The sequence below is a fragment of the Pseudorca crassidens genome, chromosome 12 (genome assembly GCF_039906515.1).
Source record: "Pseudorca crassidens isolate mPseCra1 chromosome 12, mPseCra1.hap1, whole genome shotgun sequence".
In the NCBI taxonomy this organism is placed as follows: Eukaryota; Metazoa; Chordata; class Mammalia; order Artiodactyla; family Delphinidae; genus Pseudorca; species Pseudorca crassidens.
The window spans coordinates 13,234,416-13,260,863 of record NC_090307.1 but is presented as its reverse complement, the minus strand read 5'-3'; the positions used below and the strand labels follow the sequence as shown (position 1 = coordinate 13,260,863).

Below are 26,448 nucleotides of genomic sequence, written 5' to 3'. Positions count from 1 at the left end.
TCTGGCTGGCTAAAGAGTTGCTTCTGCTTTACAAAATATAGTTATACACTCATTTTTTTTTTTTTCAGATACTGCCAGTAGTTAGCAATTTTCAGTCTTTTTAAAAGCACATTTTGGTGAAAAGTAGCTTTTTAAAAATTGTGTTTTATTTGCCCGTTTTGTTTATACTTAAAAAAGAATTCAGTGGGTAGACTGTCATTATTATCTTAACGTTGTAGAGAAGGAACATGAGGTTGAGAATATTTAAGGGACTGGCCCAGGGTAGGACAACTACAAAACCACAAAATACCCAGAGAATTGTTACGACAAATTTCCCCTTTTCCTCTGACCATTTTTTCTTATAAGCAGTCTAATCTTGTACCATCTCCCTTTCACCTTTTCAATTTCTGCCTTTTGAATGGTTTGATTTCTTTTTTCGTCTTAATTATTTTTACCATTTTATAGTCCTCTGTTTAAATAAGATTACCATGACCCATGAAACAAAATACCTCTGTGTGTGTATGTGTGTGTGTGTGTGTACTGGAACCCACAATAAACTGATAAATAAGATAAAGAAATGCTGGTATTTCAGGTGCTGTGTGTGAGAATGTTTTTATATCACATTTGTATAATTATGTACAGTGGGTTAGATTGCAGTACTTTGTGCCTTGGTTTTGGGTGTGTTTATGAAATGATGAAACCTCCCTAGGGGGCAGAAGCATTACAGTGGAATTTGCTTTCATATTTTTGAATTTATAATCCAGTTTGTTATTCAAGTTCACTGTGATTCAGACTGCTGCATGATGTAATTATTTGTCAAGTGAATGAATAGGGAATAACTTTGTAGAAGAGTTAAGAGAAAATTAGAGAATAATGTCTAGAAAGTCTTTTTGACATACTGGGCGCATTTGAATTATCAGGGGGAGAAAACTGTGTTCTCTGATGATACAATCTACTTGGGAACATTAGTTTCTCCTTTTAGAAAGAAGCAATGGACAGAGTTTAGGTTGATAGGACTTTGAATATTCTCCCAACCTAGTAGGCAAATGGAGGTTCTAAACGTACAGGACAGCACCCCTACTAGAGAAAATGGGAAAGATGACACTTCTCCTTCAGACTTGCATGTAGAATTAATGTGATATTAGAGGCAACTAGTATATCTGTCTAGTTGTTTTAAAATTACTCTGGTTGTTGCAAATGTGAGGAGACAAATATAATATCGTGCTTTTAACATTAAGTGGTTGTATGGGTTCAAAACAATAAGTCAATGGCCCATACTCTATTCAGAATAAAATGCCAAACTATGGTCAAACTGCAGTTTAAATTTCTTTCTATATGGAGGTGTTGATTTTTTAAATAAACTTTTTTTTCGAAGTAATCTTCTATTTACAGAAAAGTTGCAAGGACAGTATAGAGAGTTTCTGTATACTCCTCACTTGGTTTCCCAGGCATCTAATATTACCATGATACATTTGTCAAAACTAAGAAACCAACATCAGTACGTTACTCTGAAATTATTTGGATTTCACTAGTTTTTCCATTGATGTTATTTTTCTGTTCCAAAATCTAATCCAGGGCACCAGAGTGCACTTGGTTGTCATTTCTCCTTTGTCTCCCCTGATCTCTGACAGTTTTTCAGTCTTTCTGTGTTTTTCATGACCTTGACAGTTTTGGGGATGTAGTGGTCAGGTATTTTATAGAATGTCCTATATGGAGATGTTTTGACCTTTTATATCAAATGCAGTGTAATAGCTGCTTTACATTCTTTTTCGAACAAGTCAGAGGTATAAATTCTTAAACAAACATGGATAAGGATGTAAATAGAAGTTTATGTAAATTATCAAGCTTACCAATGACAGATTGCTTTGATTGAAACAATAATAACAGAAAGATTAATCGGTATTGAATTTAATAGTCTTGTATATTAAACATCCACACAATTGATAAATCACTGTTCTAAAGCCAGCAAGCATTTATTAAGCACCTTCTGTATGTCAGGTATGTATTTTATGCACTAGGATACAGCAAAGGACAAGTCCAGTTTCCCTCTCTGGGTAGGGCTTATACTGGAGAGACAAACCATAAATAAGTAAACAGAAAAGAAAGAAAATATCAGTTAATCATCATGCTATAATACAAAGTGATATGACAGAGAAGGATGGGAGAGGAATAACTCTGAGGAGGGGACATTTAAACTGATACTTCAGTGAACAAAATATCTGATTATTTGAAGATCTGGTGGGGGTAGCTTTGCAGGTAGTGGGAGAAGGGAGTGAGAGAGCCCTAAGACTGGAAGGAGGGATGGTGAAGGTCAGAGAAGACAAGGGTCTTCTGTTATAGAAGAGGATGAAAAGTCCGGATTTTGTCATTGGCATAATGGCAAGCCATTAAAGAGTTTTCTTCCAGAAGGTTCCATGATCTCACATCACATTGGCTGTTGTGTAGAGAATGGATTGTGGAGGGCAAGAATAGAAGCGGGGGGGCCTGACCGTCAAGAGGCTCTTGTGGTGTATTTTAGGCAAGAGGTGAAGGTGGAAATGGAGAGAAGTGAACAGATGTGTTTTGGGGATCAAGTGACAGGTTTACTGATAAATTACATAAAGAGCATGAGGAAAAGGGAAACATAAAAAATGGCTTCTAGGTTCTTTGAATTGCTGTGTAGATTGTAGCCTCAGTCAGAAACCATAGCACGAACTAGACTCCATATTTGCACCTTGAAAACTAGCAAAATACAGTTCTTCACTTCAAAGAGCTTCTGTTCCTAGGGAGACAGCAGAGAGGTGGAGTGCAAGAGGAAGATTATTAAATACCTCTTAAATAAGGTGTGAAAAATGTTCATTTCTAACTTGTGGCAGGTGATTGTAAATGTCAAGTGTTAGCTTGGTTAGTACTCTTCCCTGTTGCTGGTTGGTTAATGTGCCATTTCGATGGTCTAATAGGGTGGTGTCTCTGTAATGAGGCTGTCACTCCGATTATCCAAACCTTGAACTGGTTCAGACATCAGACCTCTCAGTAGGAGGGGGTGGGGGGGAGAACTGTGACACAGGAGCACATGATGGTGGCAGAATGAGGAACAGGAATGTTGGTGTGAGTTTCCCTTTTCCCTCATTATTGTGTGGCTGTTAGGAACCATCCGATAGGTACGCGCTGAAATGTAATGTAACTACACACATGTACATACACAAGACTGCAGCTTACATGTCACACTCCCAGGAGGGAGGGGGGACTTTGAGTTAATTACCTTAGATTACTAGTATTAAGTACTCAACTGGTAGTTAACTGATACTAACTAGGACGAACTTGAATCAGAACCTTAACCTCCTCTCCCTTCAGAATGGCTCTGAATGTTTGGGGAGGCCAAATGGTGTAGGAGTAAAGAGTTTGAGTCTCAACTAAGGAGACCTGGGTTCTAACATTTACTGGCCGTGTGACTGTATCTAAGTTTATAAATTTTAAGCCTTTTCATTTGATAAAGGAAATAATAATAGCACTTACCTCTTAGTGCTTATATGAAATATGCGTGTCATGGACTTACACTGGCACATAGTAAGTGTGTGTGTGTATGTATGACTGACTAAATAAATACATAAATAAAAAAATAATTTTATGACCATCACTCCTGCCATCATCACTGACTGGCTGGACAATATATATATTTTTTAATATTTTCTGTTTTTATGTTTATTTTAAGCATAAGACACACATATGCTTAGTTTTTCTGAACAAGGAACATTCTGCTGCTCTTAACCAGGACAGCAGCCTTTTGGGGTAAAGTAATTAAGCATGGCAGACATTGGGGAGAAAGAAGATTTCTTCCTGAAAAGTCAGGGGTAGGGAATAGAGGGCAAATATTTTAATAAATGCAGATTTTAGATACAGTGTCTTCCTTTTCGTCAACCCTAAAAACCAGATACACATTTCAAAAAATTTTAGAAGTTGTTCTACTTAGTGAATTAAAGGGGAAATGAGTTATAAGGGTCTGATTAAAGAGGTTAGGTATTATAGGAGGAATAAGTGCGAGAACTCCCTGTTTGGGTATGAAACCCATATAAAATATGGCCACACTCTTTAAACTTTGTATGTTGAGGAAAATCCTATGATAGTGTCTTTTCCTTTAACCCCACATCATGGGAGGGTAGGTTGGGGCTGCTGGAAAGAGGATTAGAACTCGGTCCCTTTGGGATAATGTGTATATGGGAAGCGTGGAGTGGCACCGGCTGACCATCACAGGCCACTTCTGCTTCTGGCTTCTCCTTTCCATTCTGTTCTTCCTTATATGTAGGTCTTAGGAAGGTATACAGTTTAGTCACACTCAGGGTTACTATGGAAACAGTTTCTTTTTCTTTTCTTCTTATTGAGGAACAAAACATTCACAGAATGGATTGTCCATATCCTGATGTTTAAATGAGGATTCACTTTAATAACTATCTGAAAGAAAGACAAACCAACAACAGGAAGAAATATCTGAGTTTCTGATTCTTAATGACCATCCTCACCCCAGGGTGGGAAGACAAAAAGAAGCAAATTCCAATGATTTTTGAATTAAAATGAATTAGATAATTAATTTAAAATAAAAATTCTTTATTTTCAGTTTATGCTTCTGGATCTTAGCTGCAAGAAAAATGTTATTCTTTGTTCCAGTTTTTTTAGTTGACTTTGTGAACATATATAAAAGGTTATTAATTAGCCGTGTTCTACCAAGATAGGCTCTTATATACTTATTATTTTTTAAACTTAATCTTAGCCCTTAGTATTGCTTGCCAAAATAACACCCGAGGCTGTCCCTTTAGAGTTTTTAATTTGGGGCGGGTGTTAGTGGTAGTTACTGTGGAAGAAATGGCTCCTTTGGGAGGATTACAATGTTGATTTTAAAGTCATCCCTGAAATATTAATGCACGGCACTCTTTAAAAATTCAGCAAACATCCTGTTGTATGCTGTGTAGAAAGGACTCTGCTAGCTCAACATGGGTACCTGTCCAGCGTGTCTTCAAAGTGGTTGGTGGGGCAGTGATGCGAGGGGGAGGGTAGTAGTTGAGGGAAGAACAGGAATTGCAGAAGCGCTCCAGTACTTCTGTAAAGTACGAGTGACTTTACAGAAATGCTGCCCCGGCTATCCCTCTCTGTGGCCCACTTTTTGGAGTACATTGGTTTTAGACATGTTGATTGATCCTGTGGATTCTCTTCAAAGTTAGTCTTCATGTGAATCTATAGCCTAAGTCGTACATATTTTAAATTTAAAGTCTTAGTCACTTCTGGGACACTGTATTGTCCCACATTAAAATCTGTTTCTTGATTTCAAGGAAGCTTAAAAGGGGATTTAGATCATTGATTTGGTGTTGTGCATGAATGTGGGGTTTTTTGTTTGTTTTTGTTGTTTTTTTTCCATGTGAAAGGCATTTATTTCTTATTAGTTAATTAATTAAAGTATGCATGAATGTGTTTTTAACTTTTCATTATAGAAAATGTCAAATATTTAGAAGTAGAGATAATACACACATACCTATTACTCAGCTTCCCCAATTCTTAGCTTGTGGCCAGTTGTGTTATATGAATATGTTGTATGACCCAGTGGTATAAGTTGACGCCTCATAAGGCCACTTAGTTTGTCCACATATCTCTTTCCTTGTTGATCAGTGGTTAACAGGCTGGCAGTTGCCAGCCATGGTGGCTATCACAGTGCTTATCTCTCTGGCTATCTTTCTTTTAGTATTAATCGTAGTATTTTAATTCTAAGCCATCTTTTTTTTTTTTTTAATGAAAAAAAGTCACCACGTTGAAGTTGTGGTTGCTGTGATATTTTGGTTCACCCTTAACATGCATAGTGTAGGCAAGTCAGGGCAACATCTCATGCTGAATTAAAGTTCACGTGAAATGATGAGTAAACATCACCCTTTAAATAAGAATAAGATATATGGTGAATCACAGTTGAACTTTCGCTTTCATGTGCTTAAAAAGAGTGTTTTATTGTCCAGATTTTACTCAAAGAATACTTCACTAATCACAGAGTCAAATCAGTCTGGTGGAATAGGATTGTTTCCAGCATATAAATTTGTGTCATTTGATGTAGTTGCAAGAAACCCTTTAAGATCACTTAGTCATCTTTTGCACATATTTACACGTATTTTGTCTCTTAATTTGAAGTGTAATTTAGGGAGTGTTCTGCTTTTTGTCAGCATGGTTGGTCACTTGTCTTTTAGGGATTTTGCTGTTGCTGGTTACATTGGGGTTATAAGGGTAAGAAGCTGTGATCTCAATCCTGTTCTGCTAAGGAGTCCAGGGCTTAAAGGGGCTTTATTTTTGGAAACCCTCCCTTCACATTTTATACCCATTCTTTAGATAAAGAATCAAGGGCCGTTTGACCATGACAATCTAGCAAGTCTATGGCAGAATCTGAAGTAGAATTGAGGGTCTGAGTGACATGGATTTTAGTTTATAAAATGTCACCCCAATCCCTAGAGAATTGCTCTTGTACCAATTCTGTAGTGAAGATATGAGAAAAGTTTGGAAATTCAGTGTATGAAATATTTAGGTACAGGAAGCTTCAAGGAGGTAATGAGCAAGCTGAGTTTGAAGGATGAATAGGAGTTCACAACAAAGACAAGGGGAAAGAGCATTTCAAGGAGAGAGAAAATATCTACAGAGGTACAACTGTGTAGAATGTAAATGTGTAGTCATATCGCAGATGTCTGAGCAACGTGAGAAAGGAAAAAATGGAAGCTAAAATTAAAGGGACTGCCAAGGACTTCCCTGGTGGCGCAGTGGTTAAGAATCCGCCTGCCAGTGCAGGGGACATGGGTTTGATCCCTGGTCCGGGAAGATCCCACATGCCGCGGAGCGGCTAAGCCTGTGCGTCATAACTACTGAGCCTGTGCTCGAGAGCTTGTGAGCCACAACTACTGAGCCCATGCACCGCAGCTACTGAAGCCTGTGTGCCTAGAGCCCATGCTCCGCAACAAGAGAAGCCACCACAATGAGAAGCCTGTGCACTGCAACGAAGAGTAGGTCCCACTCGCCGCAACTAGAGAAAGCCCACGCACAGCAACGAAGACCCAACACAGCCATAAAAAAAAAAAAAAATCTTAAAAAAAAAAAAAAAGGACTGCCCATCTGGATGGTTTCCTGTTCATTCCATTTTATTTTTTTGGGAAAATTTGACTATGTTACCAAACATCATAATTAACTTCCCAGCATAATTACACAAAAATTCATATTGTGGAATCTTTCCTTATTATACATATAAATAGTTTATGAAATTAGGGAATTTAGAAATTCTGCTTTGAATTTAAACTGAAGATAAAGTATTTTGGATTACATTAAATTTTGTTTTTCTAATACATAATACTGTGATTTAGTGAAAATATTAAAATGCTCTCTTTGCAATTATAATTATGCTTCATCTTATTTCCACATTGCTAATCCCTTCTTTTTTTTTTCTATAGTAACTATTGGTTTTGAAATCCTAGTGAATATATTCCTAAAGAAGGGGTTTCTCCTTCATTCTAAGTCATTTCCATTTAAAATTATTTAAATTTATTTTCTTTAGAGTTTTTCAGTCCACTTTTATACAAATGAAAAAGATAGCTAGTTTGCTTACTGTATCCTGACAGAAGCAGCATGCTTTGTGAAGTTCTGACTTGTGTACTTTACATGTTAAACTCATCCCATGTGTCTCCATCTTCCCTTCTTGTGTCTTCCCACCCTCCCTCCCCTGTTCTGTCAACAGCTCTGTTGTTGGGGGTGGGCAGAAGGTAGTGAAGGGTGAATGAGAGAATATTTATTCCACCTTTTCTCTGTGCTAGGCATTCTTCTAGGCTCCACTTCTAGCGTCAGGACTTCAGCAAATGGAAGAAATGAGTTCCTCCTGTATTTTATCTGTATGTTGTTATCTTTAGTAAAATACATTTTAGATTTTAAGGGAGGAACATACAGCTGTGGGTTTTTTTTGTTTGTTTTGTTTTAATAAATTTATTTATTTATTTACTTTTGGGTGCACTGGGTCTTCGTTGCTATGCACGGGCTATCTTTAGTTGTGGCAATCCGGGACTACTCTTCATTGCGGTGCGCGGGCTTCTCTTGTTGCGGAGCACGGGCTCTAGGCACGCGGGCCTCAGTAGTTGTGGTGCATGGGCTCAGAAGTCGTGGCTCGGGGGCGGTAGAGTGCAGGCTCAGTAGTTGTGGCGTACGGGCTCAGTTGCTCCACGGCATATGGGGTCCTCCCAGACCAGGGCTCGAACCCATATTCCCTGCATTGGCAGGTGGACTGCTAACCACTGTGCCACCAGGGAAGTCCCTACAGCTGTGTTTTAAAGTTATAGCATGTTATTTTAAGATTGGGAAAGGCCCTTGTAAAGTAGTCGCCCAAAAGGTAATATTAGTTTTCTGGAACAATTGCCTTAACAATTACTTGTCATTTTCTTTAAAAGTGTTCGTTAACCTTAAAGTCTAGTCATCATCAAGTGGCTCTTAGTTGAGAGAATTAGAATTTAAGATTTGAGAAGGACCTTGTGGACTCCCAGACTTACCTCCCGCCTAGAAAAGGTCTACAGCCTTTCAGATACCTGTAGTGTCTGACAAGACAGCTCTTCCTTAGAAGTGAGCTGAAGTCTCTATCCCTATGCCTTTGACTCACTGACCCTAGTTTTGCTCTCTGGTTTAACAAAAGGTAATCGTACTCACTCTCCTATTTGATAACCTCTAACTGGAAGTTTCTATGATTTCCATGCCCTCCCCCACCTCTTAGCAATCTACTTTTAGGAGAAACATGTCTGGTAATTCCCACAATTTCGTCATCACTTGGTTTCCAGATCCCTTCTCTTGCTTTTTCCTTTGGGTGCTCTGCAGTTTCTTGACATACCTGCATATACTATCTGATGAGCACAGAGTATGTGACCATGGTTTTCCTTGCTTTAGACATTATGTCCAAAGTGAATTATTCATTCATGAGGTCAACATCAAAATAAAAAGACTCTCTGCTTTTCCCCCCAAATTGTTAATAGATATATTTTGTTAATAATATAATCATTTAGCCAACTGAATTGATGCAGTAGTGACAACAAATAGTGATAACTAACATTTTGGTAACTTTTTTCTGTGTGCCAAGCGCTATTCTAGATGCTTTATAGTATCCCTGTGAGGTCGGTGCCCATAACATTGTGTGAGGTCGGGCTTTACAACAAAAGGAAATAACCTTTGAGGAGATATTATCATCTCCATTTTGCAGATGAGGGAACTGAGATGTAAAGTATCCAGCACGGCTTTATGCAGGGAGTTCCTCTTCCTTGCTTTTTCTTTAATTGTACTTCCAATGTTTTACAGTGGCCCGAAGGGGCAAAACAAAACAAGATTCAAATAATAACTGAGGGCTTCCCTGGTGGCGCAGTGGTTGAGAGTCCGCCTGCCGATGCAGGGGACACGGGTTCGTGCCCCGGTCCGGGAAGATCCCACATGCCGCGGAGCGGCTGGGCCCGTGAGCCATGGCCGCTGAGCCTGCGCGTCCGGAGCCTGTGCTCCACAACGGGAGAGGCCACGACAGTGAGAGGCCCGCGTACCGCAAAAAAAAAAAAAAATAATAATAATAATAACTGAGATTTACTGAAAATGTCAAAGAGAAGTACTTCAAATACACAGTTGTCAGTAGAATCCAGGCAGCTCAGTATTAGGATAAAAGGTGATTTACCAGGCAGTGTATTGACTGGGGTGTGCTGCTAAGGACACTTGAGCATAGCCACTGATCACTGATCTTCTTAAATGATGACCAAGACGTATTTAGGAAATCTGAGATGCCTTCTGAGTCACCCAAAGCAAATTAAATTGGTTTCAGTGTTGAGGGGACTACTGTTGTCTGACTTCAAAAACTGGTCAAGTATTGCTATATCAGGAACTTAGCATATATGATTAACCAGATCTCTACATCTGGTCGTCTTATATTTTGAAGTTAAATCATTTTAATCTGAGTGTTTAGACTAATGTAAAAATACATAGTATCTTATGAGTTTAGTTTCCGTGATATATTTACTTGCCTTGCAAGACCCCAATATTTGTAACCCAGAGTATTGGATTATCTGCAACTGCTCTGAACAGTTAAATTCTTCTACTCACTGGTCTGATTTATTTTATAAAGTAAGGAATACTGGAATAATTGAAAAAATATCAGTGAACTCTCTATGTTAAACATACCAGACCTTGTATGTTAGACTGGTACTTAACCAGTGAGGTGTATGTGTCATTTGTATTTTAAATGGAAAACAAGTAGCCTGTTTCTAAGAGAGCATCATATAAGTGTGCATTTATGTTACTTCTTTTAATAGAAAATTAGAATGTAAGTTTTTTGTGGTTAGCAATCTTTTCCCTTCTCCTTTGCCGAGGAGATGCTCCCTTTGGGGGCTGCCGTGATGGAGCTCAGAGACACTCTCAGGTGGTCATATTCTAAAGAGCTTGTTTACGCATATTTTGCTAATAAGGAAATGAGGAAGGAACTCTGAGTTCAGATTTGATCTCCACCCAAGCCAAGCTCTATTTTTCTGTTCTTACTGAGAAACACAATGGGCTTTGTGTGTGTGGAAGGAAGATAACTGTTAGAGGGACGCGGTTAGTGATTCTGGAGGCCGCGGGTACCATCTTCTCCGAGCCTCTCACACTCAGAGAGGGTGAGGTGCCAGGTGTGCGTTTCTAGTTTAGGCTGTACCACGAGCTCACGGGGCACATCCTGCAGCTCTGCCTGCTCCTGATGGTGGGGTGCCAGTCTCTGCAATGGTGCCAGGGAATACCCGCCCATCTTGGCGCGTGAGGGGACCGTCAGTGCTGGAACGGCCTGGGGAGCTCTGGGGTTTGTGTTCTCTGCTCTGTGTGTCCCTACCACACCACTGCATGTGCATTTTGGAATTATACTTGTTAGATGTCTGTGCCTTCAAGGGACCCATTTTTTGAAGACGAAATGTGCATCTCTCCAATATCAAGTCCAGTGTCTGTTTCATAAAGGCAAATGGTAGATCCATGTTGAAAGGTGCACTCATCCCCTCCACTCACCTGCAAAGAGAAGTCGGGACGCCTAGGAGGAACTCTTAGTCTAAATTTCTCAATATTGTTTTTCTTTATTGTTATAGTCTGGTGCTTTTACAGTGAGTCGTGTGTTTTATTTATTTGTTTGCTTATATGTCAATCAGTCATCTATCTAACGCTTCTCTTTTCTTTCTTGCTCTCTTTTTCTGTCTCTCTTCCCCGCCCCCCAACCCCAACCCCCGCCTTCCTTCTTTCCTTTTCCAGCCTGCAGCTTTCTCCATACTCTTTTTTTTTTTTTTTTTTTTTGCGGTACGTGGGCTTCTCCCTGTTGTGGCCTCTCCCGTTGTGGAGCACAGTCTCCTGACGCGCAGGCTCAGCGGCCGTGGCTCACGGGCCCAGCCGCTTGGCGGCATGTGGGATCTTCCCGGACCGGGGCACGAACCCGTGTCCCCTGCCTGCATCGGCAGGTGGACTCTCAACCACTGTGCCACCAGAGAAGCCCTCTCCATACTCTTTTATTCTTTGGTCCCTTAACGATGTTTTAACTGGTACCTTATAGTTTTAGTAAGCCTAATCTTAAAATCGTAGTCCCCTCCCTTCCCTGAGTAATTTGCCCTCAGAGAGTTCCATCTCTCATTTTTGTCTGTCAATGATAGACTCTCCACATCTTCTTGTTTGTCTTCATTGATTTGGTTACATCTGGTGGTTTGGAATGGTGTGTAAATCTGTGTATTTTATTTCTTGGGTTTAAAATTTTTTCATATCATTTACTCATTTAAGGCAAAGAAATGATAAAATACCAGAATTCCACGTAGAATTTACTAAGTCCCAAATTGGCAGTTTGATATGCCCCTATTCGGACATGACTAATGTATATATTGTAATTAATTTTATAGGAAGGTTTTCTACTTCTGCTGTTAAACAGATTGTATAAAATGTTAATTAGTACAGGATCGAGAAATGAGATGTCATTGTGAAAATGTCTGCAGTCAGGTTAAGGCATTTCCTATATTTGTAGAATTTTTTTAAAGAAATGATTGCATGTTTTGGAGCAGTGACAGCTTAAAGTTTATTAAAATTGGAAATTTTTTGTTTGATATTATTATAAAACTTTATTGATGAGGATGAAATTGAAAATAAGTCATTAGAGTGCTTAGCTAAGAAAGATGAATAAACTCTATTCTAAATTTATATTCTCCAACTTCATGTCTTCCCAAAGCATTTTTGGGGGATGAGAATTAAAACTAAGTCAGTTGAGGTTAAGAATTTTTTACAGAAGCTTGGTAAACTCCCCAGAGACTATCCCTGTAGCCAGGGCATAGTTTCCCAAACCACTAAAGGCTAGGCCAGAGCAATTAATGACTCATAATGCCAGTTTACAGCAGTATTTTACTTTGCACAAGCGGAATTATTTGTGCTATTTCAGCTGCTTTGACCAAGCCTTTCAGAATCATTTTGTTCAATTTTGAGCATGCTTTGCACATAATAAGGATAAATACCACTTCACTAAAGTATAGTGGGGACAAAAAAATCACGTGAATGTTATTCTGAACTTTCCATTGCTTATAAAAGAAGATTGTGCACTAAGTGAACATCAGGAATAATGTGAGTAATACAGAGTGCAGTCCTGTTGCAAGGGAAGATGATAATTTTGAAAGCACGGAGGGGATAGGTTAGGGCTAGGATAGATACATTGGTTTAGAAATGCAACCCAGCTAGACTCAGAGCAGAGATACTTGATACAAGTGTGCTAACGGTTGGTAAAGAAACGACTCAGGACAGTGTCAGGCTGAGTAGGATGTTAGACCTGTGTAGAAGCCCAGTAGGTAATCTGGAAAGTTTGTTGTTCACATTATCATTTTTATGGTTACTCTGCAATGGTCTTTGGGGGAAATATTTTGAGGACCCAATGAGCTTTTGGTTCATATGTGTTCACAAGTCATTTGGAAAAGAAGACAACGTGAGCCAGTGGTTGGGATTCATATTCATTTTAATGTATCTCCGAAAGTATAGCCATTTATGGGGGAAAAAAATCCCATTTGATTTACTAACTCTAAATTATTAGCCTTAAAATTTTTTGTTGTTGTTAATATAAACTAGCACTGATTTCCCAAGCCATGGTTACTTAACTGATCTTCTAAAACTTGAATGCATTCATGTGCAGTTCATTGATTGGTCTGTGAGGGATGACATCAAATCGTCTTTGCTCTGGGCTGAGGGTTATGTTAGGATTTGATTGTGGCAGTTAGAGGAGGCTCCCTTTGGGTAGGACTTGAACTGTGTTGGGGCCCTGACTCCATGGCATATGCTGTCATTCAGACTCTGCTGCTGCTTTCACTGTGTGACCTTGGGCACACCCTTTAACCTTCATCTTTGAGATGGGGATAAGTCCTTACTATGCTGAGTTATTGTGAAGATTAAACTTAACATTACATCTAAAGAAGAGTGCCCCTTAAATGTTAGCTGCTATTATCATTGTTATTACTATTAGGAAAAAAAAAAGCTAGAATAATAAAAGGCTACTTGCTCTGAGGTGTATACAGGTGGCTTTCTCTTTTTTTTAATTTCTTATCTTGAGGAGGATGTTAGTTTTAACAGGTGCTATATAGGTGGGTCACAGCCTCTTTGGGTAGCCCTTTTGGTAGTTTTTTCATTTGGGAGTCCCGCAAAACCTCTTTGTGGTGGTGTCCTTACGTGCCCAGGCTGATCTGGGGGAAAGCGTTTAAATCTCCCCTTTGTTTCAGGGCGTGGGACTGGGCAGAGGTGCAGCTAGTGGTAGTAGCTCTTGTGGTCGCCTTGGCTGCTCACCGCCCCACTGCCATCACGGCTTGTCTAATTTCTGTTCTCGCTGTCCCTGTTCCCCATTCTGCTGCGACTCCCACAGACCACGTTTGCTTGCTGTAGCTTTGTTACTGTGCTTTCCTCCCCCTTGTTTCCAGCAGGAACAGCTTGCGGTCCAGAATGAGGAAAGAAATCAAATACGACTTGACATTTAATCATTATCTTGTAGCTGTCCAAAGAGAGTATTCAGTATGATGCTTCAGCTGAAGTGGAATGTGTCCTCTACAGAGTAGTCCCCACATGGAGGAATACACCAGATGGGTCAGATGCAAACTGGTGAGAAAGGAAGGGTTGTAAAGTATCCCCTGTCATTCTTCCAGCCAGTACTTCCTGAGGGTCGTCCTAAGTGCTGAGCACAGGGCACATTGTGAACAAAATAGGCCCAAATCCTTCCTTTATAAGCTTACAGTCAGAGACAGAGACTCTTCTGGAACCTTTCCACGACGGCCCATTTTGCTCACATGAAAAACCAGAACCTTTTTTTTTTTTTTAATTTATTGTATTTATTTTTGGCTGCGTTGGGTCTTCGTTGCTGCGCCTGGGCTTTCTCTAGTTGCAGCGAGCGGAGGCTACTCTGTGTTGCAGTGCGTGGGCTTCTCATTGCGGTGGCTTCTCTTGTTGCAGAGCACAGGCTCTAGGCGCGCGGGCTTCCGTAGTTGTGGCACACGGGCTCAGTAGTTGTGGCTCGCAGGCTCTAGAGCGCAGGCTCAGTAGTTGTGGCTCACAGGCTTATTAGTTGCTCCGCGGCATGTGGGATCTTCCCGGACCAGGGCTGGAACCCATGTACCCTGCATTGGCAGGCGGATTCTTAACCACTGCGCCACCAGCAAAACCCAAAAAGCCAGAGTCTTTACAATAACCTAAAAGGCGGTGCAAGGTCTGCTCCCCCCCCCCAACCCCCTTACCTTTCTGACCTCATCACAGGTCACTCTCCCCTGTTTTAACTGGTCTTCATGCTGTTCTTAGAACAGACCAGACACACTCCTTTTTTAGGGCCTTTACACTGGCTACTTCCTCTGCCTGGAGTGTTCTTCTAGATAAATGCTTTCAGCTAACTTCCTCATGTCCTTCAGGTCTAAATACCACCTTTTAGGTGAGGCCTATCCTGACCAACCTATATAAATTACAACCTACAACCTTCCCAACAATCCTGACCCCTTTTTCCTTGCTCTGTTTTTTCCATAGTAGTTACCAATTTTTAACATATAATATACTTATTTGTGAGATAAGTTTAATGAGGGCAGGGATCTTCTTATTGTTTACTGAAGCATACTGAGTGCTTACCTAGGTCAGTAATAGGCATATAGTTGGTATTCAATAAACATGTTGAATGAATGAAAATGAAAAGTACTATGGAAAAGAATTAAGAAGGGTGTACTAGTTTCCTATGGCTGTTGTTAAAAATTACCAAAACTTTGATGGCTTAAGACAACAGAAATTTATTCTCTCACAGTTCTGGAGGCCAGAAGTTCAAAATCAAGGTGTCGGCAGGACTGTGCTCCTTTTGAAGGCTCTAGGGAAGAATCTATTCCTTGCCTCTTCCAACTTCTGGTGGCTCTAAGCGTTTTTTAGCTTGTGGCCCACATCAGTCTCTGCCTCTGTGGTCACATTGCCTTCTCTTCTCTCTCAAAATTCCCTCTGCCTGTCTTATGAAGATGCATGTAATTGTATTTAGGGCCCTTCCAGATAATCTAGGATAAGCACCTCCTCTCAAGATCCTTAATCACATCTTTTGTCATGTAAGATAATATCCACTCTTTTGCCACGTAAACTAATATTCACAGATTCTGGGAATTAGTACGTGAACATACCTTTTGGGGGGCCGCCATTCAGCCCACTACAAGGGGTTGGGATCCTTACAGGGGGAAGAGTCATCTCTGATGCACCACGTAGTATAACACAAGGATACGAGGAAAGCCAGGAGACGGCAATCATCCATGTCACCCCTTTTTACTGAAATCTTCATTGAGATTACATTATTTTTTTCCAATTAAACACACACACACAGAAGAGCACAAAGAGTAATATTACAACTTCCACGCACTGGTCTTGGCCTCCCCAGTTGTTAACATACTGACATAGTTCCTCCATATCTTCCATTCTTTTCTTTTTCTTCCATTCTTATTATAAGTAAATCACATCACAGCTAAATTCCGAATCCCCTATGCTCCCATTCCTGTTTCCATTTCCCGCCCTGCTCATCTAGAGGCCGTCACTGTCATCGATTTGGCACATGCCCAATGCATAGTGTGTAGCTTTACTGCACATATAACCATTCATATGTAATATACGGAGTTGTTGTGTGTGTTTATCTTAAAAATGGTTTTCATACATGGCATTATAGTGTATGTAATATTCTGCAGCTGGCTTTTTTTTTTTTAATCAATCCAGGTTGACACATACAAATCTAGTTCAGTCATTTTTTTTGCGGTACGCAGGCCTCTCACTGTTGTGGTCTCTCCCGTTGCGGAGCACAGGCTCCGGATGTGCAGGCTCAGCGGCCATGGCTCACGGGCCCAGCCTCTCCGCGGCATGTGGGATCTTCCCGGACCGGGGCACGAACCCGTGTCCCCTGCATCGGCAGGCAGACTCTCAACCACTGCGCCACCAGGGAAGCCCTAGTTCAGTCATTTTAACTGCAGCTCTAAGTGGCAGGTTCTCTCTCTCTCCTGGCTTTAGAATGTATATCCCAGAGAAGGCCTTTGATTAGCCTAGCCTGGGTCACATGCCAGTACCCGTTGGATCAATTTGTGGGTTCAGCACTGGGGGGCTTTGATTGCTCGAGTTGGGAGTACATGCCTGCTGCTGTAGCCATAGGGTCAGCCTACGCTGCCACTCTCGTCAGAATCACATGCATTTGAAGGATTGTTATAGAAAGAAGTGGAAAAGAATTTGGGGCCAACAGAAACACAGATTGCCACTTGAGTTTCAGCCCTGAGCTTGGACATCAGGTCCTCTGGGAAGCCTTCCCTGACTCCTTAGATTGTGCTCTGTGCCCTTGCACTTAGTATATTGTCAAGTAGTATGTTAATTCACCTCTCCTTGAGGTGCGCTCCTTTAGGGCGGACTGTGTCTGTCTTGTTTCACTCCTGTACCTCAGGAAATGGAAGGTCTGACACACCATTCCCTCCTCACCACATATTTTTGCCTGAATGATTCCACCGAGTATAACTTACAACCTCACTTCCCGTGAATGGGTTCCTGCCAGGGAATCTTGTGTTGCTGTGACATGTTTGCACCTACCTTTCTGCCCATTAAATTCTGGCTTTTTTTCACATCATTTGGTTTGTGTGGGTGACTTGGCCTGTTTTGGATTTTCTTTTTCTTATTTAATAGTGAAAATTCAAGGAAAGATGAAATTGCTAAAATGCAAACTCAGGCTTCCTTTGTAAAATCTTTAGAGTTGAGCCCTGCCAGGCCTTTTTCATCCCACTGTCCTCTCAGCTTTCATGTGTGCACAGCAATTTCTTTCTAACCTCAGACATGCCATCAGCAGAATGTGTTTTATGCAAAGTTACTTCTGAATATCTTCTTTAGCATCAGGAGAATGTGGATTCCAATGGGTATAAGATGTATTTGGAAGTAGTCGTAGCAATCATAAATGGTCATAGCAGTCACAAATTATTGAGTGCTTTTTCTGACCAGGCATGTAGATGGAGGTGTCATCTTTATGCCTGTTATACAGGTGAGAAAATGGGAGCTTGGAGAGCTCACTGATGCACTCAAGTTCTCTCAGCTCCTGCGTGGTAGAGCCGGGATGCGAATCCACACACTGACACCAGAGCCACACTCCTAAGGACCATGTTCTGCTGCTTTTTATAATCATGAAAGAGTAAAGCTGGGGTTTGATATGTAAAATAGATAGCTAGTGGGAAGCAGCTGCATGGCACAGGGAGATCAGCTTTGTGACCACCTAGAGGGGTGGGATAGGGAGGGAGGGAGACGCAAGAGGGAGGAGATACGGGGATACGTGTATATGTATAGCTGATTCACTTTGTTATACAGAAGAAACTAACACACCACTGTAAAGCAATTATACTCCAAAAAAGCTGTTTAAAAAAAAAAAAAAGCTGGTCAGCTGGGGTTTGGTAATAGAAAAGGACATCGAACAGATCACAAATAAGGAATGGAGTTTTTGCCATAAAGCTTCGATAAAGATAAAGAGCACGAGGAGGAATCACCCCAGATCTTGGAACAATAACCCCACAGCCTCTGTGAGGGAAGAAGGAGCCAAGGTGTGTGTACGTGGGCCTAAAGCCATGTGCCGCGGCATAAACTGGCGCCACAGTCCCTGGAACGTGGGAGAGAGAACACACGCTGCCCAATGCTTTTTCTGCTTCCAGCATGCCCTGTAGCCCTGGGACTCTGGCTGTCATAGGAGCCATTTAACCGGGAAAACTTTGAATATGTGGATAAACATTTAGACATAAAACAAATTCCACTTAGAATACCTATGTGAAGCAAAATGGAAACTGTGGGAGAGGCAACGCGAGAAGTTCACAGCAGGCAAGCAGTGGAATCTGATTATTTGCTACCACTATTATTAAAGATATGTACAAGGCCACTGATCCTGCGTTTCTTTGTGCTGTTTTAAATCAGTATATACAAGGGCTTTCGTAGGTTCTGTGTAGATCTCAGTGTCTATCTCCCAACCTTGTATTTACTCTAAAGTCTTGTATTATTTAGCTCTGAATTCTCTTACCATGAATGTTTTCAGGAACATAACCCCTACAGTTGGAGGAGATTACTGATATCACTAAACTTGATAGGATAATCTGTGCTCTTTGTAACCTGTCTCCTATACTAGGTTACTGTAAGTACCTTCCCCGGAGGGACACTGTTTCCTGCCTTTGTAATACTTTGCTCAGTTCTGTCTAAGTAAATACTCTTGGTTTATATTTGAATAATGGTGCTAATTGCATAGCGGGTCTGTGTTCCCAAATGGGGTTATCTTGTTTCTGTCCGTGGAAAACAGTTATAGGATAAAGGATGGTATGAAAATTGAGTTGTGTTTTCATCCCTTTCTAGGTTGCATCACAGCGTATTAGCTCAGTGGACCTCTCATGTTGTAGCCTGGAGCATCTGCCTGCCAACCTCTTCTACAGCCAAGACCTCACTCATCTCAATTTAAAACAAAACTTCCTAAGGCAGAGTCCCAGTCTACCAACTGCAAGGGGGCTCAATGAACTGCAAAGGTGAGCATGCAGAAGTGGGTAGATAATTAGGAAGGGGAGGGGGTGTCAGCTTCTGGTTGTTTCTTGAATATTCTGACTAAAAAGCTACAGTTAATAACCTTTCTCTTTCAGAGGCAGGGTAATAGGACTTTAGTAGTGGAGACATTTTCAGTTCTCATTCTGAAATATTTTTCAAGGTCTCTGCCTTTGAAATGAATGATTTATGATAGTCATTACCTGGATAGATTTGTATAAGAAGAACGCTTCTCTTTAAATCACTTGTATTTCTTAACCTGTTTACAGATGGGTCTGTGAAAAGTTGATATTTGCTGTGTTACCTCTGAACTATAGGGGTTTGGTCAGATTAATTACTTCTTTCAAAATTTACAAAAGGTCAGTTTTTTCCATGAAAAGATATTTCCTTAGAAATTTAAGAACGAAAGTTTAAATTCATTAATACCACATCATCTGGGTGATTACTGTATAGGTTTCAAGAGTCGCATGTGAAATGCAAAGGGTCTGCTCCTCTAGTTACAGGGAAGGGACTTTATTTGCATTTATCTGAAACAGATTTAAGAATTTACCATATTCATTTCGTTTTCTTTTTTGGAGCAATGATCAATCTTGATTCTGTGGTAAATGAAACCTCTGATATGTATTTGTTGCAAATATGTGAGACTGTAACTACAGAAGGATATAACTTTTAAATAAATAATGGATAGCTCATTTGTTCTTAAATGATTGATAATCATCAGAGATTAAACTATGGAAATTAACCATTATGATTATGTGTTTATGTTTTTTTAACATCCAGAAAGAATAATCCAATAAGTATTTATATAAAGTTTGTGCAGACATGTAGAATAAAGGAAGAATATTTTAATTTTCTTTTCAGATGATTGTGAATATTCTTCTTTGATATTATACCAAAACTTGACAAGTGGTAATTTCTTAAATGTTGGTTGCAGTGTGGAATGTAAACTCCTATCAGTGGACTTTTAAAATTCTTTTACATTAGGATCCATTGATCTTTCTCATACTTTGAATGGATCTTTGCCCCATACATCCTTTTATTGCATCAAGTATTGGTCATTTGGAAAATACTGGTTTGTTGGATAACAGTGAGATTCCAGATGTTAATGTATTTCATTATGCAGTTTCAAGAAATAACAGTTGTTAATATCACCACTGATCCCATCAGAAAAATCTTTAAGTATTGGGAAGTTGTCAGGCTCAGTGTGGAAACAAGTTTTCCAAAATTTTAAATTTCAGTTGAAGGCTTGAAGGCTACCCTTGGCAACAAATACTGTCAGTTGTTTTTCCTGAAGTGACCTTCTTACTTCATTGTAGAGAAAACGTCTGCCAAATACCCAAGTCTGAATACTGAGTTTGTCAGTCGTTCTTTCAGGTAAAAGTGATATTCCATGAACATTGTGACTAGTTTGGCTCACAACTCAAATAATCGTACAAGGGTTTTCCTTGGGATAACCATCATACTTTATACAGCAGAAGTGCTTTATGTATACTTCCCATTTTATCACCCAGAAAATAAAAAAGATATGTATTCAGCGGTTGAGATGTAATACAAATAACTTCCTTGCATCATCAAGGACATTTTTAAGTAAAATTGGCATTATGCAATTTTTTTGAATTTTATTTTATTTATATTTTTATACAGCAGGTTCTTATTAGTCATCCATTTTATACGCATCAGTGTATACATGTCATTCCCGATCTCCCAGTTCATCCCACCCCCACCCCACCGCGGCTTTCCCGCCATGGTGTCCGTACGTTTGTTCTATACATCTGTGTCTCTATTTCTGCCCTGCAAACCGGTTCATCTGTACCATTTTTCTAGGTTCCACATATATGCGTTAATATACGATACTTGTTTTTCTCTTTCTGACTTACTTCACTCTTTAGGACAGTCTCTAGATCCATCCACGTCTCTACAAATGACCCAGTTTCGTTCCTTTTTATGGCTGAGTAATACTCCATTGTATATATGTACCACATCTTCTTTATCCATTCATCTGTCGATGGGCATTTAGGTTGCTTCCATGACCTGGCTATTGTAAATAGTGCTGCAATGAACATTGGGGTGCACGTGTCTTTTTGAATTATGGTTTTCTCAGGGTATATGCCTAGTAGTGGGATTGCTGGGTTGTATGGTAGTTCTATGTTTAGTTTTTTAAGGAACCTCCATACTGTTCTCCATAGTGGCTGTATCAATTTACATTCCCACCAACAGTGCAGGAGGGTTCCCTTTTCTCCACACCCTCTCCAGCATTTGTTGTTTGTAGATTTTCTGATGATGCCCATTCTGACTGGTGTGAGGTGATACCTCATTGTACTTTTTATTTGCATTTCTCCAATAATTGGTGATGTTGAGCAGCTTTTCATGTGCTTCTTGGCCATCTGTATGTCTTCTTTGGAGAAATGTCTATTTAGGTCTTCTGCCCATTTTTGGATTAGGTTGTTTGTTTTTGTGATATTGAGCTACATGAGCTGTTTATATATTTTGGAGATTAATCCTTTGTCCATTGATTCGTTTGCATATATTTTCTCCAATTCTGAGGGTTTTCTTTTCGTCTTGTTTGTAGTTTCCTTTGCTTTGCAAAAGCTTTTAAGTTTCATTAGATCCTATTTGTTTATTTTTGTTTTTATTTCCATTACTCTAGGAGGTGGATCAAAAAAGATCTTGCTGTGATTTATGTCAAAGAGTGTTCTTCCTGTGTTTTCCTGTAAGAGTTTTATAGTGTCCAGTCTTACATTTAGTTCTCTAATCCATTTAGAGTTTATTTTTGTGCATGGTGTTAGGAAGTGTTCTAATTTCATTCTTTTACATGTATCTGTCCAGTTTTCCCAGCACCACTTATTGAAGAGACTATCTTTTCTCCATTGTATATCCTTGCCTCCTTTGTCATAGATTAGTTAACCATAGGTGCATGGGTTTATCTCTGGGCTTTCTATCCTGTTCCACTGATCTATATTTCTGTTTTTGTGCCAGTACCATACTGTCTTGATTACTGTAGCTTCGTATTATAGTCTGAACTCAGGGAGTCTGATTCCTCCAGCTCTGTTTTTTTCCCCTCAAGACTGCTTTAGCTATTCGGGGTCTTTTGTGTCCCCATACAAATTTTAAGATTTTTTGTTCTAGTTCTGTGGAAAACGCCATTGGTAATTTGATAGGGATTGCATGGAATCTGTAGATTGCTTTGGGTAGTATAGTCATTTTCACAATATTGATTCTTCCAATACAAGAACATGGTATATCTCTCCGTCTGTTGGTATCATCTTTAATTTCTTTCATCAGTGTCTTATAGTTTTCTGCATACAGGTCTTTTGTCTCCCTAGGTAGGTTTATTCCTAGGTATTTTATTCTTTTTGTTGCAATGGTAAATGGGAGAGTTTCCTTAAGTTCTCTTTCAGATTTTTCATCATTAGTATATAGGAATGCAAGAGATTTCTGTGCATTAATTTTGTATCCTGCAACTTTACCAGATTCATTGATTAGCTCTAGTAGTTTTCTGGTGGCATCTTTCGGATTCTCTATGTATAGTATCATGTCATCTGCCAACAGTGACAGTTTTCCTTCTTCTTTCCAATTTGTATTCCTTTTATTTCTTTTTCTTCTCTGATTGCCATGGCTAGGACTTCTAAAACTATGTTGAATAATAGTGGCGAGAGTGGACATCCTTGTCTTGTTCAGCATTATGCATTTTTAAAAAGAATATTTTTGCCATGATTGCCTGGCAGAGAAGAATACTGTGACAATGGGGACAGTTTGATGCTGCACTGAATTAGCTCCATAGGCAGTAAGAACTCCAGAATGATATTGTGCTCCAGCACTTCCTTATTGTTCCCTGGAGCTGATGGTTACAGTGAAAGGGAACCACAGGAACTTCTTGAACTTAGGTTTTTATATGCCCTATGCACTCATAATACTATTTTTACTGACAGTACTGTAATAAAGTTACAATGATTTTTTGCTAAAGGATTATACCATGATTTAATCTGTTTTTGAGGCTTGAAATTATTTTGAAGTATTCTTGTGTATTTCACAGCATTGTAGGCTTCTGCACTTCATTACAGAACATCAAGAACTTTATATCATGCTATTAAATCTTGCTGTCTTAGAACAGAAAGGGGCATTAGAATTTATCCAAACCAGTGCTCTCATTTTAGAGATGAGGTAGAGGGAGATGTTAAATGCCAAAATCAGGTTAACGGTTACCTTCTGGGAGGCATTTGGGAATGCGATTAGGGAATGGTTTGAAGAGGATTTCAACTCTAACTATATCCAAAATGTTTATTTCTTTACAAAAAATTAGAGACAGACAAAATGTTAATATTTGAAAAAGCTGAATAGTGGATACTTGGATGATCATTATTATTTTCTGTATTTTTCTATTTGTGTATTTCATAATAATCCAAAAATTAAAGCCTAAACAAAAAGGAAATCAAAATGCTTCTCATAACATAGGGGAATATGATAGTCCCAAAGGGTCAGCATATATGGACTAAATAAATAAATACCCAGATGGAGGGATATTTGGGGCATTGCCTTGCCTGTTGGTGCTTTCAGAATCTCCTGATTGGTTCCTCATATCTGTTGATTCTAAATCTGTAAATAGCTTTTCAACACGTCCACCTTTCTTGTCTGCTTCCTCTGCTGCTTCTCCTCTGTCTCTTAGCACATACCCTCTCCACCCAGCTGTGAGGGGAAGCACTTCTCAGCTCTCACAGGGGCTATTGCAGGAGCTTTGGAGAAATGGTTGTCTTAACTGTCATTTTCCCACAGCAATTCATCCTGTTTAGTTTTCTTGCCTACTATTTTGTGCATTTTTTGGTTTTGTTTTGTTTTGTATTTTTAAAAGTTTAAACATTTGTCCCATCAAAGTAATATCCTATATAGAGTTTTAAAAAATCTTAATAGGCAATAAGACATAGGAAATAGGAACTCCAGCCCATCCTTATACCCAAGTCCTGTTCCCTAGGCAACTACTTTTGATTCTCAGGACTCTTCTTGCTGTTTTCTTCCATCTTCTGAAATAGTATGTATGTACTGCTATTTTTGAATTTTTTGTTATTGGGCATTATGGGTTGGCATATTACAATAGAAGATGAGGATTTAACTCTTAGATTGTCTCACAGCCCCTCAGCCCCATGCCACATGCCCAGACCGCCACTTCCCCCATCCTCTCAATGTACAGATATCCGTTTCTGGTTAAGTAGATGTTGAGGGCTCACATTATTTTGAGCATGGAACTGTGATTCTCCTAAGCCACTTAAATGCAACAATTACATTTCCTTTCCTGTGCTGGCTGGATAGTAGCCTCTCTTTTTCACTGGTGTATTTTTTTCTCTAGTGTTGTTAAGGTGGCAGAACTCTAACCCTCTTCTCAACACCTTTGTCTTGGAGACTTCTTCCCTCCTGGAGCCAGCGTAGGCACCTGCTCCATAGGCCTGCTACCGAGCTGTTGTCCCGGGGTTACCTTTTGTCATTTTCCTGGTAATTCCCTTTTCGTCTCTCCTTTGTTTTCTATATGTCTTCCTGTGTCTAGCGATTCTTTCTTGGTTTACTCCCTCTTTTTAATGGAATATCTTCTAGGATCTTCCTGAGAAAGGGGACATGGGAGACAATTTTACTAGGCACTTTGTATATCTAAAAATATATGTCTCACACACTTGATTGATAATTTGTCTGGTCTCTGGATAGGAAAACATGTTTCCTCAGAATTTTGAAGCCAGTGCACTATTGTTTTCTAGCTTCTACAGTTGCTATTAAAAAGTGTTATACTCTTGGTTCCTGTCTTTGTAGACCTCCTTTCTTTTTTTTTTTTTTAATAACCCCCAAAGAGGTTTTAGGATTTTCTTTTTTAGCAGTCTTTATTCATTTCAGCAGCTATGATGAACACTTGATCTGAAAAAAATGACGTCCTTCAGTTCTGGAAAACTTTCTCATTGTGTTTTTTGATAACCTCATCCGCACCTTGGTTTTCTCTTTTCTTCCTCTGAATTCCTGTCAGTTAGGCAGGACCTCCTCATTTGTCCTCTAATGCTGTAATTTTCCTCTTTCTCTTAATGCCCTACTTCTTGACAGGTTTTCTCTACTTTATCTTAACCTTCTGAATTTCTGCTGATATTTTTTAAGAGCTCTTTCTTGTTCGTTGGTTTAATTTGTGTGCTTTTTAACAGCATTCTGTTCCCCACCGCTGCCATGGGTGCATTCCTTCTCTTTCTGAGGACATTAAAGTAATTAATTAATTTCCTTCTTGCACTGTCTTGATTTCTTTTTTTTTCCTGTTTGTGTGGGTGTCTGACTTTTATGTTAGGAACTTGACCTCACTGTTTGGAGATCCTTTGCTCTCTGTTCCTATTTAATGGTGAGCCACTGAGAAGCGAATTAGGTGCTGTGGTCTGTGGACAGCGCTTCTCCTCCATTGCAGTGCTATCAGGGGTGAGCCTTGTGGTTTCCTTGGGGAGCTTCCAAAGACAGTATCTGTGGATCTTCTCCCTAGGACATGTCAGTTTTACTTGAGAGGAATCCTTTGGTCTTCTGCCTGGGCATTACATGCCAAGATTCAGGGAGTGGAGTAGGGTAGAGAGCTGCAATCTCAGGGTTTAGCGTGTGGATTTTTATTTGATCCCGTTTTCAGAACAGTGTTTTCTACTATTCCTGATGCCTTGGAGCCAGGACTCTGGGATTCAGTTTCTTCCAGGGAATAAACTGTCTCCTGCTGGAATTGGGGAGAGGATCTGGGGTCTCGTGTAATTCCTTATATTCCTTATATAATCTTTTGGAAGTCTTTTTGTAGAAGTATAATGAGTGTACAGTTCGATGGGTTTCCACAAAATAACACATGTGACCAGTGCTCATACTGAGAAATAGAAAATTACTATTTTCAGGGAGGGCACAGAAGCCCTCCCTGCACCCCTCCTCTTAGTACCCTAAAGATAATCACTGTGCGCACTTCTAACACCATAAAGAGTTTTGCCTGGTTTTGTTCATAATATAAACGAGTCATATAGTATGTACTTGTGTCCCGCATCATTCACTTACATTGTTTTTACAAAGCAAAACAAAGCATATCAAGTTACATATTATCAGCTTGCACTGTATAGTGTGTAGTATAAAGCCATGACTTTGATTTGTTTAAGGTGGGAGACTTTTCAGTTTTGCACTGCCAGGAAGGTTTGTTAAGTTTCTGTTGCTTTTTTCTTTTTAACCTCTTTATTGGAGTATAATTGCTTTACCACGTTGTGTGAGTTTCTGCTGTATAACAGAGTTAATCAGCTATACGCATACACATATCCCCACGTCCCCTCCCTCTTGGGTCTCCCTCCCGCCCCCCCTATCCCGCCCCTCTAGGCGGTCACAAAGCACTGAGCTGATGTCCCGAGCTGTGCGTGGGGGAGGTAGGTTGAGGGGACTCGGATGTGGAGGCTGAGC

At 39.9% G+C, this 26,448-nt stretch overlaps 1 protein-coding gene across 1 annotated transcript in view; it reads left to right on the top strand.

The window, feature by feature from the left end:
• PHLPP1 (PH domain and leucine rich repeat protein phosphatase 1) overlaps positions 1-26,448 on the top strand; it is a 212,594-nt gene that overhangs the window by 113,447 nt on the left and 72,699 nt on the right. Inside the window, exon 4 of the mRNA XM_067698892.1 lies at positions 18,847-19,013. Coding sequence (XP_067554993.1) covers positions 18,847-19,013 — 167 coding nt within the window. The remainder of the gene's footprint in view (positions 1-18,846; positions 19,014-26,448) is intronic.